Genomic DNA, 16,703 nt, shown 5'->3' on the forward strand with positions numbered 1-16,703 from the left:
CCCTTGCCTGTGAGCAAAGTCAAGCAACATAAAATTTGATAATTTCAACGGTCTTAGTTGAATTACACAGAAATTTTTTTTGAATTATTGGATTGTGTAAAATTTGGTTAGTTTAATATTACCACTTTTGAAGTAATTTTACTAAAATAATGTGTAAAAATGCAAAATGCAAAAGAAGCTGATAAAAATTCCAATAGTTACTGATGTAAAATTAATTACACATTTTTACAAAAAATCAGTCACCATTCCCAGATGTAATAAAATTACAAAAAGATACAAATTTACACATTTTAAGAGGTTTTACCTATGACACATTTTTATGAAACAAAATCTGCCAGCATTTGCAGATGTAAAATTACCATTATACAGCAATTCCCCACGAAAACAGCATGATTCGAAAAAAAAAGGTCTCCGATCGAGCTCAATTTTTTTCTGGGCGATCCTTGGCCGAAATAATTAGACCCGTATTTTTTTGTTTGGCCATTAGGGTGACCTACGCCGTGTTAGGGTGGTTCGAAAAATGGCAATTTTCATCGATTTTCGCAAAAACCACTTTTTTCAAAAAATCATATCTCCGCGCCATTTTATCCAATTTTAGCTGTCCTAGACGCAAAAGAAAGATGATTAGTTTGACTATTTGGGAAAAATAGTTGCGTCTTTCAATTACGAAAATTTTGGTACCCTAACATGTATAAGTCATCGCTGAAATTTTAAAGTTATCGCAATTTTAGTGATAAAAGTCGATTTTTTCCCGTTTTCGTCATTTTCTCATTTTTGCGCGTGGCGCGTAGAAAAACCCAGTTTTTATTTTCAAAAAATCGTATCTCAGAGTATCGAAAACATAACTTCACCATTTTTTGATATGTTATGTGAAATTTTCCGAGGAATCCGATAAAAATATTTTCAGACATAGGCTCTTTGGTCTCGAGACCTTCAAAACAGCATTTTAAGTTTTCATACGACCTTTTCAAATGTTAAGCTTGATTTTTGAAACTTCTTACTATTTTTCCCAAATAGTCAAACTAATCATCTTTCTTTTGCGTCTAGGACAGCTAAAATGGGATAAAATGGCGCGGAGATATGATTTTTTGAAAAAAGTGGTTTTTGCGAAAATCGATGAAAATTGCCATTTTTCGAACCACCCTAACACGGCGTAGGTCACCCTAATGGCCAAACAAAAAAATACGGGCCTAATTATTTCGGCCAAGGATCGCCCAGAAAAAAATTGAGCTCGATCGGAGACCTTTTTTTTCGAATCATGCTGTTTTCGTGGGGAATTGCTGTATATTTTTAAATACACTCTTTTTATGTGTAATTTTTGTGGGTAATTTTTTCACAAAAGTTAGGTCTACCATACAATTTTTCAGCCTTTCAAAATAATACTTTTTTTACTAAACAAGGTAAAAATAAAAAAAATAATTTTGGAAGGTTGAAAATTTGGTTGTTTTAAATAACCTCTTTTTTGAATAATTTTACCTAAAAATGTGTAAAAATGTGAACCTGATGAAAAAGTGCAATTAAACATCAGGAATTGGTGATTTTTTTATCAGTTTCTGTTGAGTTTTACTATTACACGTTATTGAAGGTAAAATTACACATAAAAGAGGGAATATTAAGCCATATAATTTTTAACCTTCCAAAATTCCTTTTTAATGTGAATGTTTCTCATTGAGTATTTTTAAAATATTAAGAATAAATTACGGAATATTTTTAACTCGATCACATATTTCTTATTTCTAATTTTTATGGGATAGAAAAGATATAAAAAAATAAACAGTTTCCAATGTGAGAATACACATTGCAATATATATATATATATACAAACATTCAAAAATATTTTTTTTTCAATTAAAATGAAATAACTTCTTAAAATTTTTAAAAATGAGTTTGAAAACAAAAAAAAAACATTTTACAAAAAAAAAATATAACGGCAAAGTAAAATTAATTTTGACACGGGTAAGATGCAAGAAAATGGTTCTCAACTTCATGTAAATTATTTCATTACTATTCAAAAGCACACATAGCATTCTGTTCAAAACTGAACAATGCATTAAATTCATTTGTCGTATCATTTTTCGACATAAAACCGATTAATTAAGTCATTTTATGGGCGATATCATATTTTTTAAGCTCCAAAACTCTTGGTCTGATCGTTTTGGTTTGACAGCCATATCTTGGATTTTGTTCTTAGAATGTTTTATGTTAAAATGACTCGAAAGATGACATCGTTTGCTTTCGAAACTAATATACCCATTTTAATTTTAATTTAAGATGATTTTTTCGATCCCCATATAATCTACTAAGAAAGGCATGTATTAATCAAAAATCATCTTTTGTCAGAATATTTTAGACCAATAACAAAAACAACCCAGCAATTGAAGAAGTCTCACTTTTGTCGCTGCTCCTTGTGCCGCAGCTGCAGCGATTTGGCCAGTTTGTCCAGGCTTTTGCTGTAGTCCAGTTCGACCTCACCGCGCCGCCGGAAGAAGTCCTGCAGCTCCTGGATGAGCGAGATCTGCGACTCGACGCGCACATCGAGAAACTTGAGCTGCTCGTTCAGCTGCTGTCGAATGTCTGAAATGATTTAAAAAAAGGACAGATTTTAATTAGATGAGTCAGGATTGTGGTTGCAAGTGTTGCAACAATGTTGCAAGTATTTTACTATACTATGTTGCATAACATGATAGTAACGAGGGACAATTTGCTATCTCTTATTTGATAAGAAACAGTTGACAGCTGACACATGTGACATGTGGAGACGTGGTTTCGATTGCATGTCTGAACCCTTAACAGCCAACGTTGGATAAAATTTGAAGAAAAAAAATATATAAAAGGAAATAAAAGGAAGGTTAACAAGTTAAACAAAAAATTAAAAAAATTATTGTTAAATAAAAGTAACTCCACTATCAAACAAGAGAGGGTTTATATAAAAATGTAACCTTTTTCCCATCCGTTGTCAACAATCAAGATCTTCTTACACTTTCTGGTGAGTGTGCACTCCGTTGACGGAAGAATTGAGTTAGGACTAGTATGTAACTCGAGCAGCAGCAAAAACATGCTCTAACCAAGGGTATTAATTTACATAAACTTGATTCATTTTATTCACCCTCTTCGAACAACCAAGAAGACGTCGACGACGACGGATGCATTCAATTGACGGTTTTTTTTTTTCTCTCAATGGCAGTATTTATAGAGCAGTCAATAGGAGCAGATATTGAACGCAAGATAGCACCTTCTTGCCTGCTCGAAAATGGTAATGGTTGGTTGGTTAGAATGGCTTCTTCATGGGCAGAAGATGGTTGGAGCTGCTGCACCCACTTCCGTTGCACCGCCAGGGACGTGATTCTTGATCAACATATCATTAGCCTCTCATTTTCTCTTCTTTTCTTTAGCTAGTTGCAGCTACTAACTGGGAATGAAAGTCTCCGATTTGTTAGCTAATTTGAATGGCTTATTAGCCTTCTTGGGAAGAGGGGAAATGCCTTTGTTTGGAATGTTATTTTTTCTTCTTCTTTATTTGGTGGGAGAAATGAAGAAATGTTTGATTTCTCAGGAAAGATTGCATTTTGATGCAGCTGCATCTGACAATTTAATTTTGTGTACATTTTTTGCGATGACAATGATAGTAATTTGCGATGACATCACAATGTTCATAAATGTAAGACGCAAATCATGTATAAATTAATCTTTAATTATGAGAATTTGTGTGTATACTATGACCTGCTGAATCGCCAAAAGCTTTAAGGGTCAACCATAAACTAAATTGAATTGATTTCGATTGATTTGACGCAATCAAGTTATCCATACAAACACAAATGATTGGAAAGCTTTTGGAATTCATCAGAGCAACTAATAATCCAATTTTTAAACGAAAATATAGAAAAATTTAGGAAATGTATTCAGCTCTTTCACATTTTTTAAGTAGTGTCTTTTTCATGAAATATTCTTTAAATACCAAAGAATTAACATTTGTCAAAAATATAATTCTAAAGCTGAACATTTTTTGTAAAATAAACTGTATTGACATAGAGAATTTCAATAGACACGTATTATGTAGTTTCATCCAGATCAAAAATACAGTTTAATGATATAATTGGAAACGTAGTGAACGGAAGATTATGGCTGAAAGATAATTAAACGAGCAATATAACAATTACAAAATTTGTGAATTTTATAACTTTTTAAGCTTAAGGGGTTACATACATGTACAAATCTCCAAAATTCATATTTTCGATTATTTATTAAATCCTTTCAAAAGATTATTTCCAATCACTCCTGAAAGTATCATAAAGATATTTCATGATTTAAGTGAGTCGAAGACGATTTAAGTTTAATGTTTTGCCATGCGCAAAGCGATCTGTCAAACTTTGTGAGCGTTTTTCTCATAACACCGAGTTGATTTGCTGGTGCCACGATATCTCGAGATGGGATGGACCAAATTGGCTGAAATTTGGAGTGAGGACTCTCAAGATATATCCCGCGTGCATTACGATGCCCAATTTTGGGTTTTTTTTTAAACAAATTACAAAAATCAAAAATTGATGATTTTTTATATAAAAAACAGAAAAATATTTTTATCTTTTTTTTAATAAACTTTTTGAGAATCGGCCTTCGTCATGCACACGGGACCCGTTTAGTGACTATTCATCAAAATTTTGAGCCGATTTGGTCATATTGAGATATTGTGGCACCCGTTTTTAGAAACTGCTTGCTTAAATTAGCTATATCTCGGCAATGGCACATCCAAATGAATTCTCATACCAACCCTTGACATTTTTTTTCCTATTTACATGTATGTAATCCCTTAAAAAATGCCTTTGAAAAAAATATCTCGACAAAAAAAAACAGATTTTTAGTGCTGAAAAGTTTTTAATAGCCAAATGGTTTGAAAAAGTAATACTTTTCGACACAATTTTAGTTTTGAAGTTGATCAAACTCGTAACGACTCGTGATGAAAATATCAGCATTTTGAAACTTGTTGCATAAACTACAGTCCAGACTCGATTATCCAAACCTTAATTATCCAATATTTCGATTATCCGAAAATTTTACTTTTTGAACTTTCGGATAGTCGAGTCTGAAAAGATTTTTTTAAATCGCTTAAAAAGAAACTTGGCGATGTTTGCAGTTTACAAAATGACTTTCAGCTAAATTTATTACAGATCGAATTATTCTCAAAACAACATCACTTTAAAATTTGAAAAACAATAAGATCGTTGCAAATATGTTTCAAACTTTTGTGTTTTTTTTTTAAACTCCAAATTAGTCGAAAAGTTTAAGCCATGGCCAGTATTTTCATTTTTTCTTTTTTTTGCATCAAATTAGGCCAGGATCAACGGACTTTAACTTTAACAAAATATTTGCATCAGCTCATATTATGAATTAAAAACCATGTACCTACTTCAAAGATTCATAACCACAGATTTGGTCTAATGAGCCAAAATCTTACCTTTATATCATCAATGATATATTTTTTAATTATTTTACGCTAACAGCTTAAAATTCAGATCATGCTCACTTATCAGCAAATCTCATCAAAACCCCCGAATCATGTCTGTTGTGTTGCAATCCAACATAAATTTATTCAGCTCCAACTCTCCATTCACACCTTTTTGGTTTGTTGCTGATGAATATCACAAAAATCGTGCCCCCATGTTATTTTTTGAAGGTCTTTCGAAATGTTGCGTTTTAATTACAATGCAGCTGGATGCGCACAGCTGAAACTTCATTGGCGGTTGCGGCTCCACGAGGCAGATTGAACCAAGAGCGTAAAAAACATAGGTTGGAACAGTTTCAAAGTTTTATGAATTTAGCCATACTTGAAAAAACTGTCAGTAACTAATATTCTTATCTTCATAGTTAAAAAAGAATTATGTGATGTTTTGCTAAATTTTTTTCCAACATTTTTAAACAATGTTTTTGGCGCCGTTAACCTCGAACCACAATCATCTTCAAAACAAACGATAAAAAGATTTGGCCTTGTTCGCGAAGCTCGCCAACGATGCGTTACAATTTTCAGCTTGTTGATACCATTTTCACTATTATTTGGAACCATGTCGGTCAGCCGGTCAGCCGGCATCAAAACCATCAAAACAAACAACTTGTTTGACATTGATTACTTTAAGTCGCGCGGATGTAACGCCTTGCACCCGTAACGCTTCAGCGATTCGCTGTCAAATGTTTACGGTTCCGTGACAAACGCGCTGTCGTGCGTTACTAACGCGATGATCAAGTTACCCAAGGCGATCATCATCAGGGTTGGATTCAGGTTGACGTTTAGTCAAAATCTTCTCAGGGTGTCAGGGCGCGATCAATTATGCGGGCCCATTGGCAGCTGTTCAAGGGTCGTCGATACAGTAGCGTGCGCGTTACATAATTCAGATCATAATGGAATGATACACATCAGTCACGCGGGTGAGCCGAAAAGTCGGTCGCGTGTGTGTGTGTTTTCATATGAAAAGGTTGACGTGCCCGTATAATTTGGCCAGACACACGCGGCACGACGTCGGGCGACCTCCCACCAAAGCAAAACAAGGGGGGCTGGTCTGGTCAGATAAAGTGGAGTCTGATACCGTGGCCATTACAGTCTTTTGTTTACGTTGCAGTTTTATGTTGCTTGATTTGTGTCACGATGGATTGGAGCGTTGTTTATCGGCGACATCGTCGCCGTGGTTGCTGTTTTGACGGAAAGGGAAAGGGCTGATCTTTTTTGCTAGATTGACTAACCACTTATGGACCTGCTACCGGCGTGGAAAGTGGATTGCGTGACATCGGGGTTTCCTGCATTTGTGTTGTTTGGTTTGGGTGGAGGTATCAAATGACCATTAGGGAAGGCGTGACCCGGGTGGTTTGTGCCAGCCCGGTGGCAAGCACACAGACACACTTGTATATGTTTAGCTAATTATTTTAATTACTTTTTGATGTTAGTTTTGCGAAAGACCCACACGACATGTGTGGCAATCGATATGGGTAGGGAAATTTGTTACACCTGAAGAATAAAAAATGCCACATCATCATTGTTTTTTTTTTTGTCTAATCTTCATACGACTTTGACATATGTTCATAAGAATGCCAACAAAATATGAAAAAAAAAACGGAATCATGAGAAGAGTTAATCAGAAAAATTTATTAAATCCACTCAAAAGATGATTTTCAATCACTCCTGAAAGTTTCTTGAAGATATTTCATGATAAAGTGAGTAACAAATGTATTAAGCTTGAAAATTGGCCATGCGTGAAGCGAACTGTCAAACTTTTAAAAATTTTGTTTTTCTCAAAACACCAAATTGATTTACTTGTGCCACGATTTTTCTAGATAGACCATATTGGCTGAAATTTGTGGTGAAGACACTCAAGACATATTCCGTGTGCATGACGAAGCCCGATTTTAAAAGTCTGCTTAAAAAAAACAAAATCAAAATTTAATGAATGATATTTCATATATTTTAAATTGTTAAAATTTGGTAAAGATGAGCTTTTCTTAGTGTCATCTAATTAGCCCAATTTTTTAACTCATGACAGTTCAGAAATAATTTATTTTTTTTTATAATTAATTTTTCAATATAAACTATAGAAACTTTTGTAAAATATTCTACTCTTTAGAATCGTAAACGATTTTTTAAGGGGCTAAAACACTTATTTGGAATTATTAAACTGTTGGGCTGGATTTTTGAATTTGAAAATCATTTTTAATGAAAAGAGCAGAACATTTCACAAAAGTTTTAGAGGTGAATTAGAAATCGAACCAATAGTTTCTGAGATATAGCGAGTTGAAAAATTGGAGCTCCTTAGAAAAACTCATTTTCAGCTAAATACAAACTTTTAGAAGCCAAATTGAAAACAAAAATAAATGTTTAGTTTCGATATAAAAAAAATAACTTTTAAAAGCTGTACCTATGCAACCAGCAGCCCAATCAACAATGATTAAAAGATTATTGTAGGATTTTTTTCTCAGCTTTTCGAAAATATTTTGTTACAGAAGGGTTTTTTTTTCAATATTTTTCGAAAAAATACCTAAAACTCATTTTAAATTCAAATTGCAAATTTGATTTTGCTTCTAGAAAAGATTTTTGAAAACGACCAACAAAATTTTACCTTTTTTTTCTAAAAATCAATTTATATCTCTGCTACCAGATTTTGCACCACCCTAAATAAAAATAAAAATCATCCCTAACAATTGTTATGGTCAAAAATAAGTAAAAGCCTTTTCAAATGTTATGGTTGATAAAAAAAATAGTATTTCATTCCGCAAATGTTATGCTACTTTTTTTGACATAGAAAATCTGACGCATATTTGTTGAGTTGTCGTCATTTTATCTAAATGAATCTAAACGAATTATCTATAATTTGAAAACTGTGCACGGTATCAAATAATACGTAATAAGTTTTTTATTGCAAATTTTATTTTACAATTTTACATCTAAAATATATCAAAACATTAGTTTGAATTATTTTCACTTTTTATAATTACGATTTTTTGGAAAAATTGGCAACCATTCCAAATGAATTTTGACCAACTTGTGCAAAAGATGTAATTTTTTGTCATCTCAAACATATCCAAAAATGATTATTTCCCAACATAATTTTTTTTTCAAATGAAAAGTCGAATAAAAAAAGGGAAATTCTTTAAGAGTGTAATTTTTTTTTTCTGAGAAGTCTTAAGCAATAGAGGAGAAAATCAACTCGTGACAATATTTTTGTCTCCTTTATACCCACAGTTTTGCCCAAGACACCAAATTGATCAGAAAATACATTTAAATGAAGATGAGATTTTGGAATATTTACGTACCATTTTTGTATGGAAAGCTGTCAAAATTGAATGGAGACTGGTATGGACGAACTAATGATGCAAATGTCTTTTTTGGTCCACACAAAGTTTCATCCAAATAAAAGATACAAAAATTAGATTTGATTAGATTAGAGATTAGATTTGAAATGTTATTATGGTAAATTTTTATATCAAAGCCCGTCCACGCCATATCGACAAAAAATCTTTTCCTAAGATGCAGATTTGCGAATATTTGCATATCACTTTGTAAAGACAGCTGTCGAATTTGGTTGTACGAACCAAAGAAGCAGAATATTGTTTGGGTTGAAGGTCCAACAGAGTTTCAGCCAAATTAAAAAATAATAATAAAAAAAATCGATAAATTTTGGAGATGGTTAAATTATTTATTTCTGAAAGCTTTAACTTTCTTGGTTATTCGCTGCTTTATTTTGGGAAGAATTTCATAAAAGTCAAGTGGTCTAAAATTGAAATTAAAATCGGATTCTAAACCAACAAATTTTGTAGAATCATACGAATTAAAAATCATTTTTAACTTAAACAGCAAGATTGTGACAACATGTTGGGGAAAATAGCTGGCAATACTAGACGTAACTGGAGAAAGGAGAGAAAGCCCTTGTAATCCTGAGGATATTAATTACCATTCTACACCTAATTGTAACGAATGGGGTTAATAATGGAGCTTGTAAGGTTAACCAATATCCCTCCACCTAATAGACCTTTCGTTGCCCATTAGATAAAGATTGAATTACCTGAAAGTTCTCCCCCATGTTTTCTCCCCTTTACTACCGAAAAGAACATCGTTTGACTCAAGTTCCCCAACCACGTTTGACAGCCGATTTCCTCCCCTCAGTTTTCGATAATCCCAAAAAAGGGTCCGCTGCTTCTACTTTCCAACTCCTGCTCCCTCACTTCAATTCACAGTACATTTAATGCATCTTTTACGAGCTCACCCACGCTGGCCTGCCATCAACGACCTGGGTCCTCCTCCCCCACTGTGCAATGTGAGCCTGTCGACTTGAAGTTTTGTTTACGCTCAACAAGGAAAACGTCAACAAGCACGGAAAACACACCTTTTCAGCAGCAGCAGCCGGCAACTCTTGATGACATCGGGTTAACCCTTTGCTGTTCAAATTTGAACGTTTTTACGAGTTCAAGCAAATTAATTTGAGGAAATTTTCGTTATTTAGACTTTAAACTGGCAACACTGTCAAAAGAAATGAGAACTTAGTAATTTACATATTTTTTTTTAAATATATGCAATAAATTTTATTAGGAAATTTAAAAAAGAGTATTCATACTAAATTTCTTAAAATATGATATTTTTAATGATCTGGCAACCCTGTTGAGATGTATCGCTACTTCAGCCAAAATTATGAAATGTTTCAGGGTGGATGTTATAAATTTTATTGTAAGTATAAATTTCTCAGATTTAAAAATGGATGCTTCCCTAATTGCAGGTCAGACTAGTATCTTAAGGGTTAATCCATTCTTCAAGTAATAAAAGCGAGAAGGGGGAAAACTACTTGAACAAATCAGCTGCTGCCGTTCTTGTTGTTATCGCACCAACAACCGTGCAAGTGGAGTAGCGCTGCTGGGTGGAAAATCACTTTTGTGGACATGGCTCACTTCTTTCGTTTCCTGAAACTGAGAGCAGGAATTTTGCAGCTTTTGAAGAGGCGCGTTTGACGACAAAATCAACGAGGAAATCTTGCGTGACTTAACACAAAAGGTCGCTAAAAATAACTCGCAGCCGTGCCGACTTTTGAGTATTGAACGCATGAATGCACTTTAGAAATGAAGAATGAAATATTATAAGGGCGAAGGTAACTCTTAGTCCTTTGAAGTTTTTGTACCGCTTTTTTCAGCGAAACAAGAAAACAACGATGAACTTCAGCGACATTATTTACTCTAAGAAAATAAAACCACATTGAGTTATGCGAAGATCATGCAAATTCCCGCTGATCAAATCAGTCAACATGCAAACATAGCCATCACCCCTGTTAAGCCCGACTCAACGGAAGCTTCAATTTCCGAGAAATTCTAGCCTGTCATCGACGCCATTAATCCCGGGCTCGCGCGCGGGACGTGAAACGATAAAATCGTCGATGCCCTAAAAGAGCGATTCCCGTCAATTGGCAGGTAGTGAGCGAGCTCAGGCGACGGCATCAAGACACCAATTTGTTTTATCGATAATGCATAAATTATCGTCATTATCTACCGTCTATCTGCTTTGGCTTTGGCGGACCTACTAAACCTTCTGACAGGGGGCGGATCTCTCGGAAGAACTCTTGGCGCGATAATTTTTCATCCCGCGTTCTTTGCAACGTCTCGCGGTTTGAAAAGTTAATCAAACTTGATAAGTGGCGGGTTCTACAGGGTTCCACCGTTAAGGGTACAGTGCCGGTGGAAGGTCTTTGGAACTCATTGAAAACCCTAGACATTCAAAGTGACTGTGGCTGTAACGTCCAAACTAGACAAGACTCCTACTTTTGACACTTAAACAGTTTCCAATAGTGCTTCCATCCCGGGATTCCCGGTATTTTTTCCAAAACTGGGAATTTCCGAATCCCGGGATTTTTTGTATTTTGTCCCGGGAATTCCCGAAATTGTTTAAAAAATATCAAATTTTTGTCTGGATATTCAGGTTTTATTGTGGAAATAGATGAACAACGAAAAAATAAAAATAAAATATATTCAGGGGTTTTTTTTAGAAAAGGTCCTATAAGCTTTTGTGTTTTCATATGTTTATAGAACCTATTCAAACTAGGTATCAGCATTAATTGATCTTATAAAGAGAGTTTGTAAAAAAAAACACCGCTCCGTAAATTGCTTAGCGCTCTAAAAAAAATTATGATTTTTTTTTATTATTATTAGTTTTATTAAAACACATTGCAATGTGGAGTATAGGTATAGGAGTATCGAAAACATAACTTCACCATTTTTTGATATGTTATGTGAAATTTTCCGAGGAATCCGATAAAAATATTTTCAGACATAGGCTCTTTGGTCCCGAGACCTTCAAAACAGCATTTTATGTTTTCATACAACCTTTTCAAATGTTAAGCTAGATTTTTGAAACTTCTTACTATTTTTCCCAAATAGCCAAACTAATCACCTTTCTTTTGCGTCTAGAACAGCTAAAATCGGATAAAATGACGCGAGATATGATTTTTTGAAAAAAGTGGTTTTTGCGAAAATCGACGAAAATTGCCATTTTTCGAACCACCCTAACACAGCTTAGGTCACCCTAATGGCCAAACAAAAAAATACGGGTCTAATTATTTCGGCCAAGGATCCCCCAGAAAAATTTTGAGCCCGATCGGAGAACTTTTTTTTTCGAATCATACTGTTTTCGTGGGGAATTGCTGTATAAGAGACTTATTTAATTTGAATCACATTAGATTAGATATAAGATAAGAAACCAAAGCACAACAAAGAAAAAAATAAAATATTTCAAGTTATCTAAAAAATGCTATCCTTGTTTAGATTGAAGTGTTGAATGAATGAGTAGTATTGAAGTAATTCTATGATTTTAAGCTTGAAAACATGAAAATATAATGAAAGCATAGATTTTATTTTTTTTTTATCCCGAGATCCCGGGAATTCCCGGGATTTCAAAAATATTTTTCCTGTTTCCCGGGAAATTCCAAACCCGGGAAAATTGGACGCTCTAGTTTCCAAGTTCGCTTCGCTTGGAGACGGAGATTTTAGCGGATTGCTGACTGGAGTTCGTCATGTAAACCCAAGATGCCTAGGAATTGGTAACTGGGAATAGAACCTTTTCACCAGAAGCAGATTCTCACCATAGTGGTCCAGCCGTCCATTGCCGGCCGATCCCATCTCCACCGCGCAACAGGGAAACGGGCAATGTTGATGCTCTATTTTTTAAAGGAGATAAGGGAAAATCTCCAAGGTAGACAACTAGACAGTTTCCAAGTTTCTCAACAAGTTTGTGGTGACTTCTAGTTTGCAAAAAATGTTTTCTGTTTTGATTCACACGTCCCGAATCTTCGACTCGACACTGCTCCCCACCGCTATCCTAGATTAACATCTTGATTTGCGCTGTGTAGAGTGCGCCGCACTCTCCAAAGGGTAGTAATTTGATTAAAAATGCATCCCATCGGTGATCGGTTTTGCTACATTACACTCTGAGGCACGGCGATGCAACAGCTTTGAGCACACATAACTATGTAAACCACTTTGCCTCTCTAGAGTCGCGGTAGCTTTGAAGGGAAAAGTACACATCGATCCATCACTCCCCAAGAGGTGCGCTGCTCCGCAGCAAAGTGCATCGAAAAGCGTGCATCTCCTGGGAACGAGGCGAAGAAGCTCGTGGGTTGTTTACCCAGCTAGATTGCAGTTCTGATTCAATTATGATGTTTTGCAGAACACTTTTTTTATTAGCCTACTGGGAGTGGTTTAAAAATATCCTTCGGCAAAACCGGAAATGTGTGCCACGGGTTGATTACAATCCCTCCAGGGATTACTAATAGGGACGTGTTATGGAATGAGCTGGAAAATTGAATCAACCCAGCTGGAATTTACATCCCAGCTGCGCGCTGGATCCTCAACATGACAGAACAAGAAAGTTCTCAATGCATGATGTTAGTCAGCATTTCTCGCCACACTCTCGAGGAGAGTCCTCCAGAACAACTTCAACAACTCAACGAAGGGGCTCAGAACATTTCCCCTCTACACATAACAACAATCAGATGGATGTGATGGATTAATAAATTCTCCACCCATCCGGAGGTTGTCCGAATGGGGTTCCACCCAAAACCATGTTGAACGATGACTCATGCAGTCCGGAAGTGTTCCAAGTAGCGCTCTGTCAGCATTGTAATAGAATGTAGATTATGGCCTCGGAGTACACAACACAAACACACGCATCCCCTGGAGAAATTTGGGAACGATTGCTTCCTTTTCCTTTCGAGATGGTTTGTGAGGGGGAGAGCGAATGGTCTCGGAATAAATATTGGCCATATGGGACGCTCGGCGCTTGTTAGTTACGGTTTGTAGAAAATATTGAACATGGAAATCGAAACCACCCCCAGCTAGTTCTTGTGAACGTGCCTTGAGGTCTGGTTTGGTTGTACTTATTGTTGTGAGTTCTGTATAGCAGTTGCAGTGATAAATTGTTATGTTTTGTGATGGGAATTTCGGAACGGAAATACCTAAATATACGTTTGGAATGTTGGACAGAAAGACCTTTGGAAAATGTTTGCTTGAAGAAGAAGCAAAATCATGTTATTTTTGAACCAGTAATTTTCAAATATCTCAGTCATTTGATCAAATTTTGAGCAGTAAAGCTTTATTGCATCAACATTACGTTTGATCTTTTGGTAAATAACTAGTGCACAAAGTATCGACATAACGAAAAGCCCAACATTACGAAACTGAAAGCTGCCCAAACTCTCACTCCCCTACGCTCGTGAGCATATAAATTCATTTGCTCTTCCAATTAGTTCCGAAACGTGAGATGATACCATTTGCACGGAAACTGGTGCTTTCAGTTTCGTTTCCACTATTTCATGTCGACAATTAACGCCACTTAAACTCACTAACATCACCACACACACACACATGTCACCCTTGTCTGCTGCGGAGTTGTTAAAGTCTCGCCGATGATATATTAGTCTTGACACTCACCTGCAAAGAGAAGAAAAAGAGGAAAAAGAAACCATTTAGTAAAGGTACACTCTCTGCAGCATAAATTATCATGTAATAAATCACACGTGTTGGTACTGTAATGTGTACATCAAACGAAACAAGATCGTGTTTTGCTCGTGCACAGTTGGATAAGTTTTTTCCTCAATTAAGGAAAATTTAAACCACACATTTAAGTAATGCCCCGCATAAGTTTGACCACTTAGTACCAATTTTCCACGCCAGCCAACCAACCAGCAGCGGGTTAAGCCTTAACAAAGGCGTGCAGGCACTCACCTTTAAAAAAAAATAGTATAATAACCAACACAGGCACGCAAGAATAACAAGAGATGAACAAACGAAACGAAACAAAACGCAAAAAAAAATCATAAAAGGTTCATAATAATGTGTGAAACCGCCGTGCAAAATTGCAGCCGCAACCAGCATCATCACTAGAGAGAGGTAACTATACGAGATATGATCATCATCTGATGGGTTGAAGCTGCTGGTGCTGCAGGAGGTGGAAGGGAACGTGAATTTCATTACTTATTCACTCATTGTCATGATTAACGCAGTGCAATAATGTAATGGTTTTGCCATATGGCTGACGGTGGCCCCGCCGGCTAAGCCAGGTGAAAAACGAGATGGCACTGTAGAAAAAAGTGCGAGATTGATAAGCAACTAAGTAATTGTTTATTCTTAAACTCTAGATTAAATTTTCAAAACAACCTATCCCTCATGGGTTTCCTATGCAGATAGGACCTTTTGAAAATTTAATCTAGAACTATACTTTTGTGAACATTTGAAATTTGGTATAGAGTTTTTATTTTTAAATTCACCAAAATTCTATTCAAAATTGAAAATAGCTTAATTTTTTTTTCGTTAAGATTTTCTTCACTTTTTGCAATAGAAATCTGGGTTGATCTGCATGAAAATCCTCGTTTTACATAAGTTATGTCTTAATTAAATTTTTGTCAGGAAATGCTAAATTATCACGGGTTTTGAAAAATGTGGAAAATGTAAAAAAATATATAAAAACTTTTATGAAAAAAAATTATGTACGATAGCATAGTATTTTTGGTAAGTCAAATTAAAATAATGGATAATTTTTTTAACCCTCTCACGCCCATGGTTACTACAGAGCATCATTAATTTTTGTCTTCAAAATTAAATTTCTCTGCAACCATGCAATTTTTCAATCTGGTTTAAGCTGCGTTAGTTTATTTATAATGTTAGCTTATAACCTTTAAAATTTCATCCAATTTGGTCGATCCAGTTACGAGTAATAGTGAAAAACGTAAAAAATCTCGATTTTGCTCTGGGCGGGAAAGGGTTATGAGTGTTAAATTTCTGGACTGTTGTCAAAAAATCCCACAGATTGTACAGATCTTCACTTTTTATAATTTATTAGTGCAAAATAATGTTTTTTATTTTGTAAATTCGTATTAAAAAAATCGTATTAAAAAGATGTTTTTAATGTACAATATAAGGGTCAAACGACGCAACTTTATGTTTGTATTTTTTACACCTAAAAATTTCTGTCTAAAATTCTTAAAAATTAACAAAAAAGATAATAAAAAAACAATATTCTACAAAATTTTACGAAAATTTGAAATAGCAAAAAAATATTCAAATTATTACAAAAGAACACGAAACGAAACTATTGGCACTACGCCCCCCGGGGCATGGCCTTCCTCTAACGTGGGATTTCTGCTCCAGCGCCTCTGACGAGACAGGAGAAACCGGGACCGACGTTTTACTTCACCATCCGATAGAAGCTCAGTGGATAAGGCGGGAATCGAACCCGCGTCTCATAGCATCATCGGGATCGGCAGCCGAAGCCGCTACCCCTGCGCCACGAGACCCACTCACAAAAGAACACACAATTTTGAAAAATACTTATAATTTTACAACAAACCGTATTTTTTATCCCAAATTCCGTATTTTTTTAAAAATATTTGAATTTTCATAATGTGTAATGTGATCAAACGACGCAACTTTATGTTTGTAACCATAACACTTTTAGACTTTTTTTTTTTGTTTAAAATACTTAAAACTTAACCAAAAAAACTTCATAAAAAACACACATTTATCAAAATAAAATAAAAACAAAATGACAAAATATTCCAAATTTTACAAAATACACAAATGTGTGCAAAATACCGTATTTTTTAAAATACCATATTTTGCCAAAATACTCTAATTTTCATAACTCAAAAGATCCAAAATTGTGTATGTATTTTCACCATTTTAGAATATTTAAATTTAAA

General features: G+C 34.9%; 1 protein-coding gene across 1 annotated transcript in view; it reads right to left on the reverse strand.

Moving 5' to 3' along the window:
• The window catches only part of LOC120418142 (SLIT-ROBO Rho GTPase-activating protein 1-like), a 106,486-nt gene that overhangs the window by 18,245 nt on the left and 71,538 nt on the right, over nucleotides 1-16,703 (reverse strand). The window contains exon 2 of the mRNA XM_039580439.2: nucleotides 2,391-2,574. Coding sequence (XP_039436373.1) covers nucleotides 2,391-2,574 — 184 coding nt within the window. The remainder of the gene's footprint in view (nucleotides 1-2,390; nucleotides 2,575-16,703) is intronic.

The sequence above is a fragment of the Culex pipiens genome, chromosome 2 (genome assembly GCF_016801865.2).
Source record: "Culex pipiens pallens isolate TS chromosome 2, TS_CPP_V2, whole genome shotgun sequence".
Taxonomy (NCBI): Eukaryota; Metazoa; Arthropoda; class Insecta; order Diptera; family Culicidae; genus Culex; species Culex pipiens.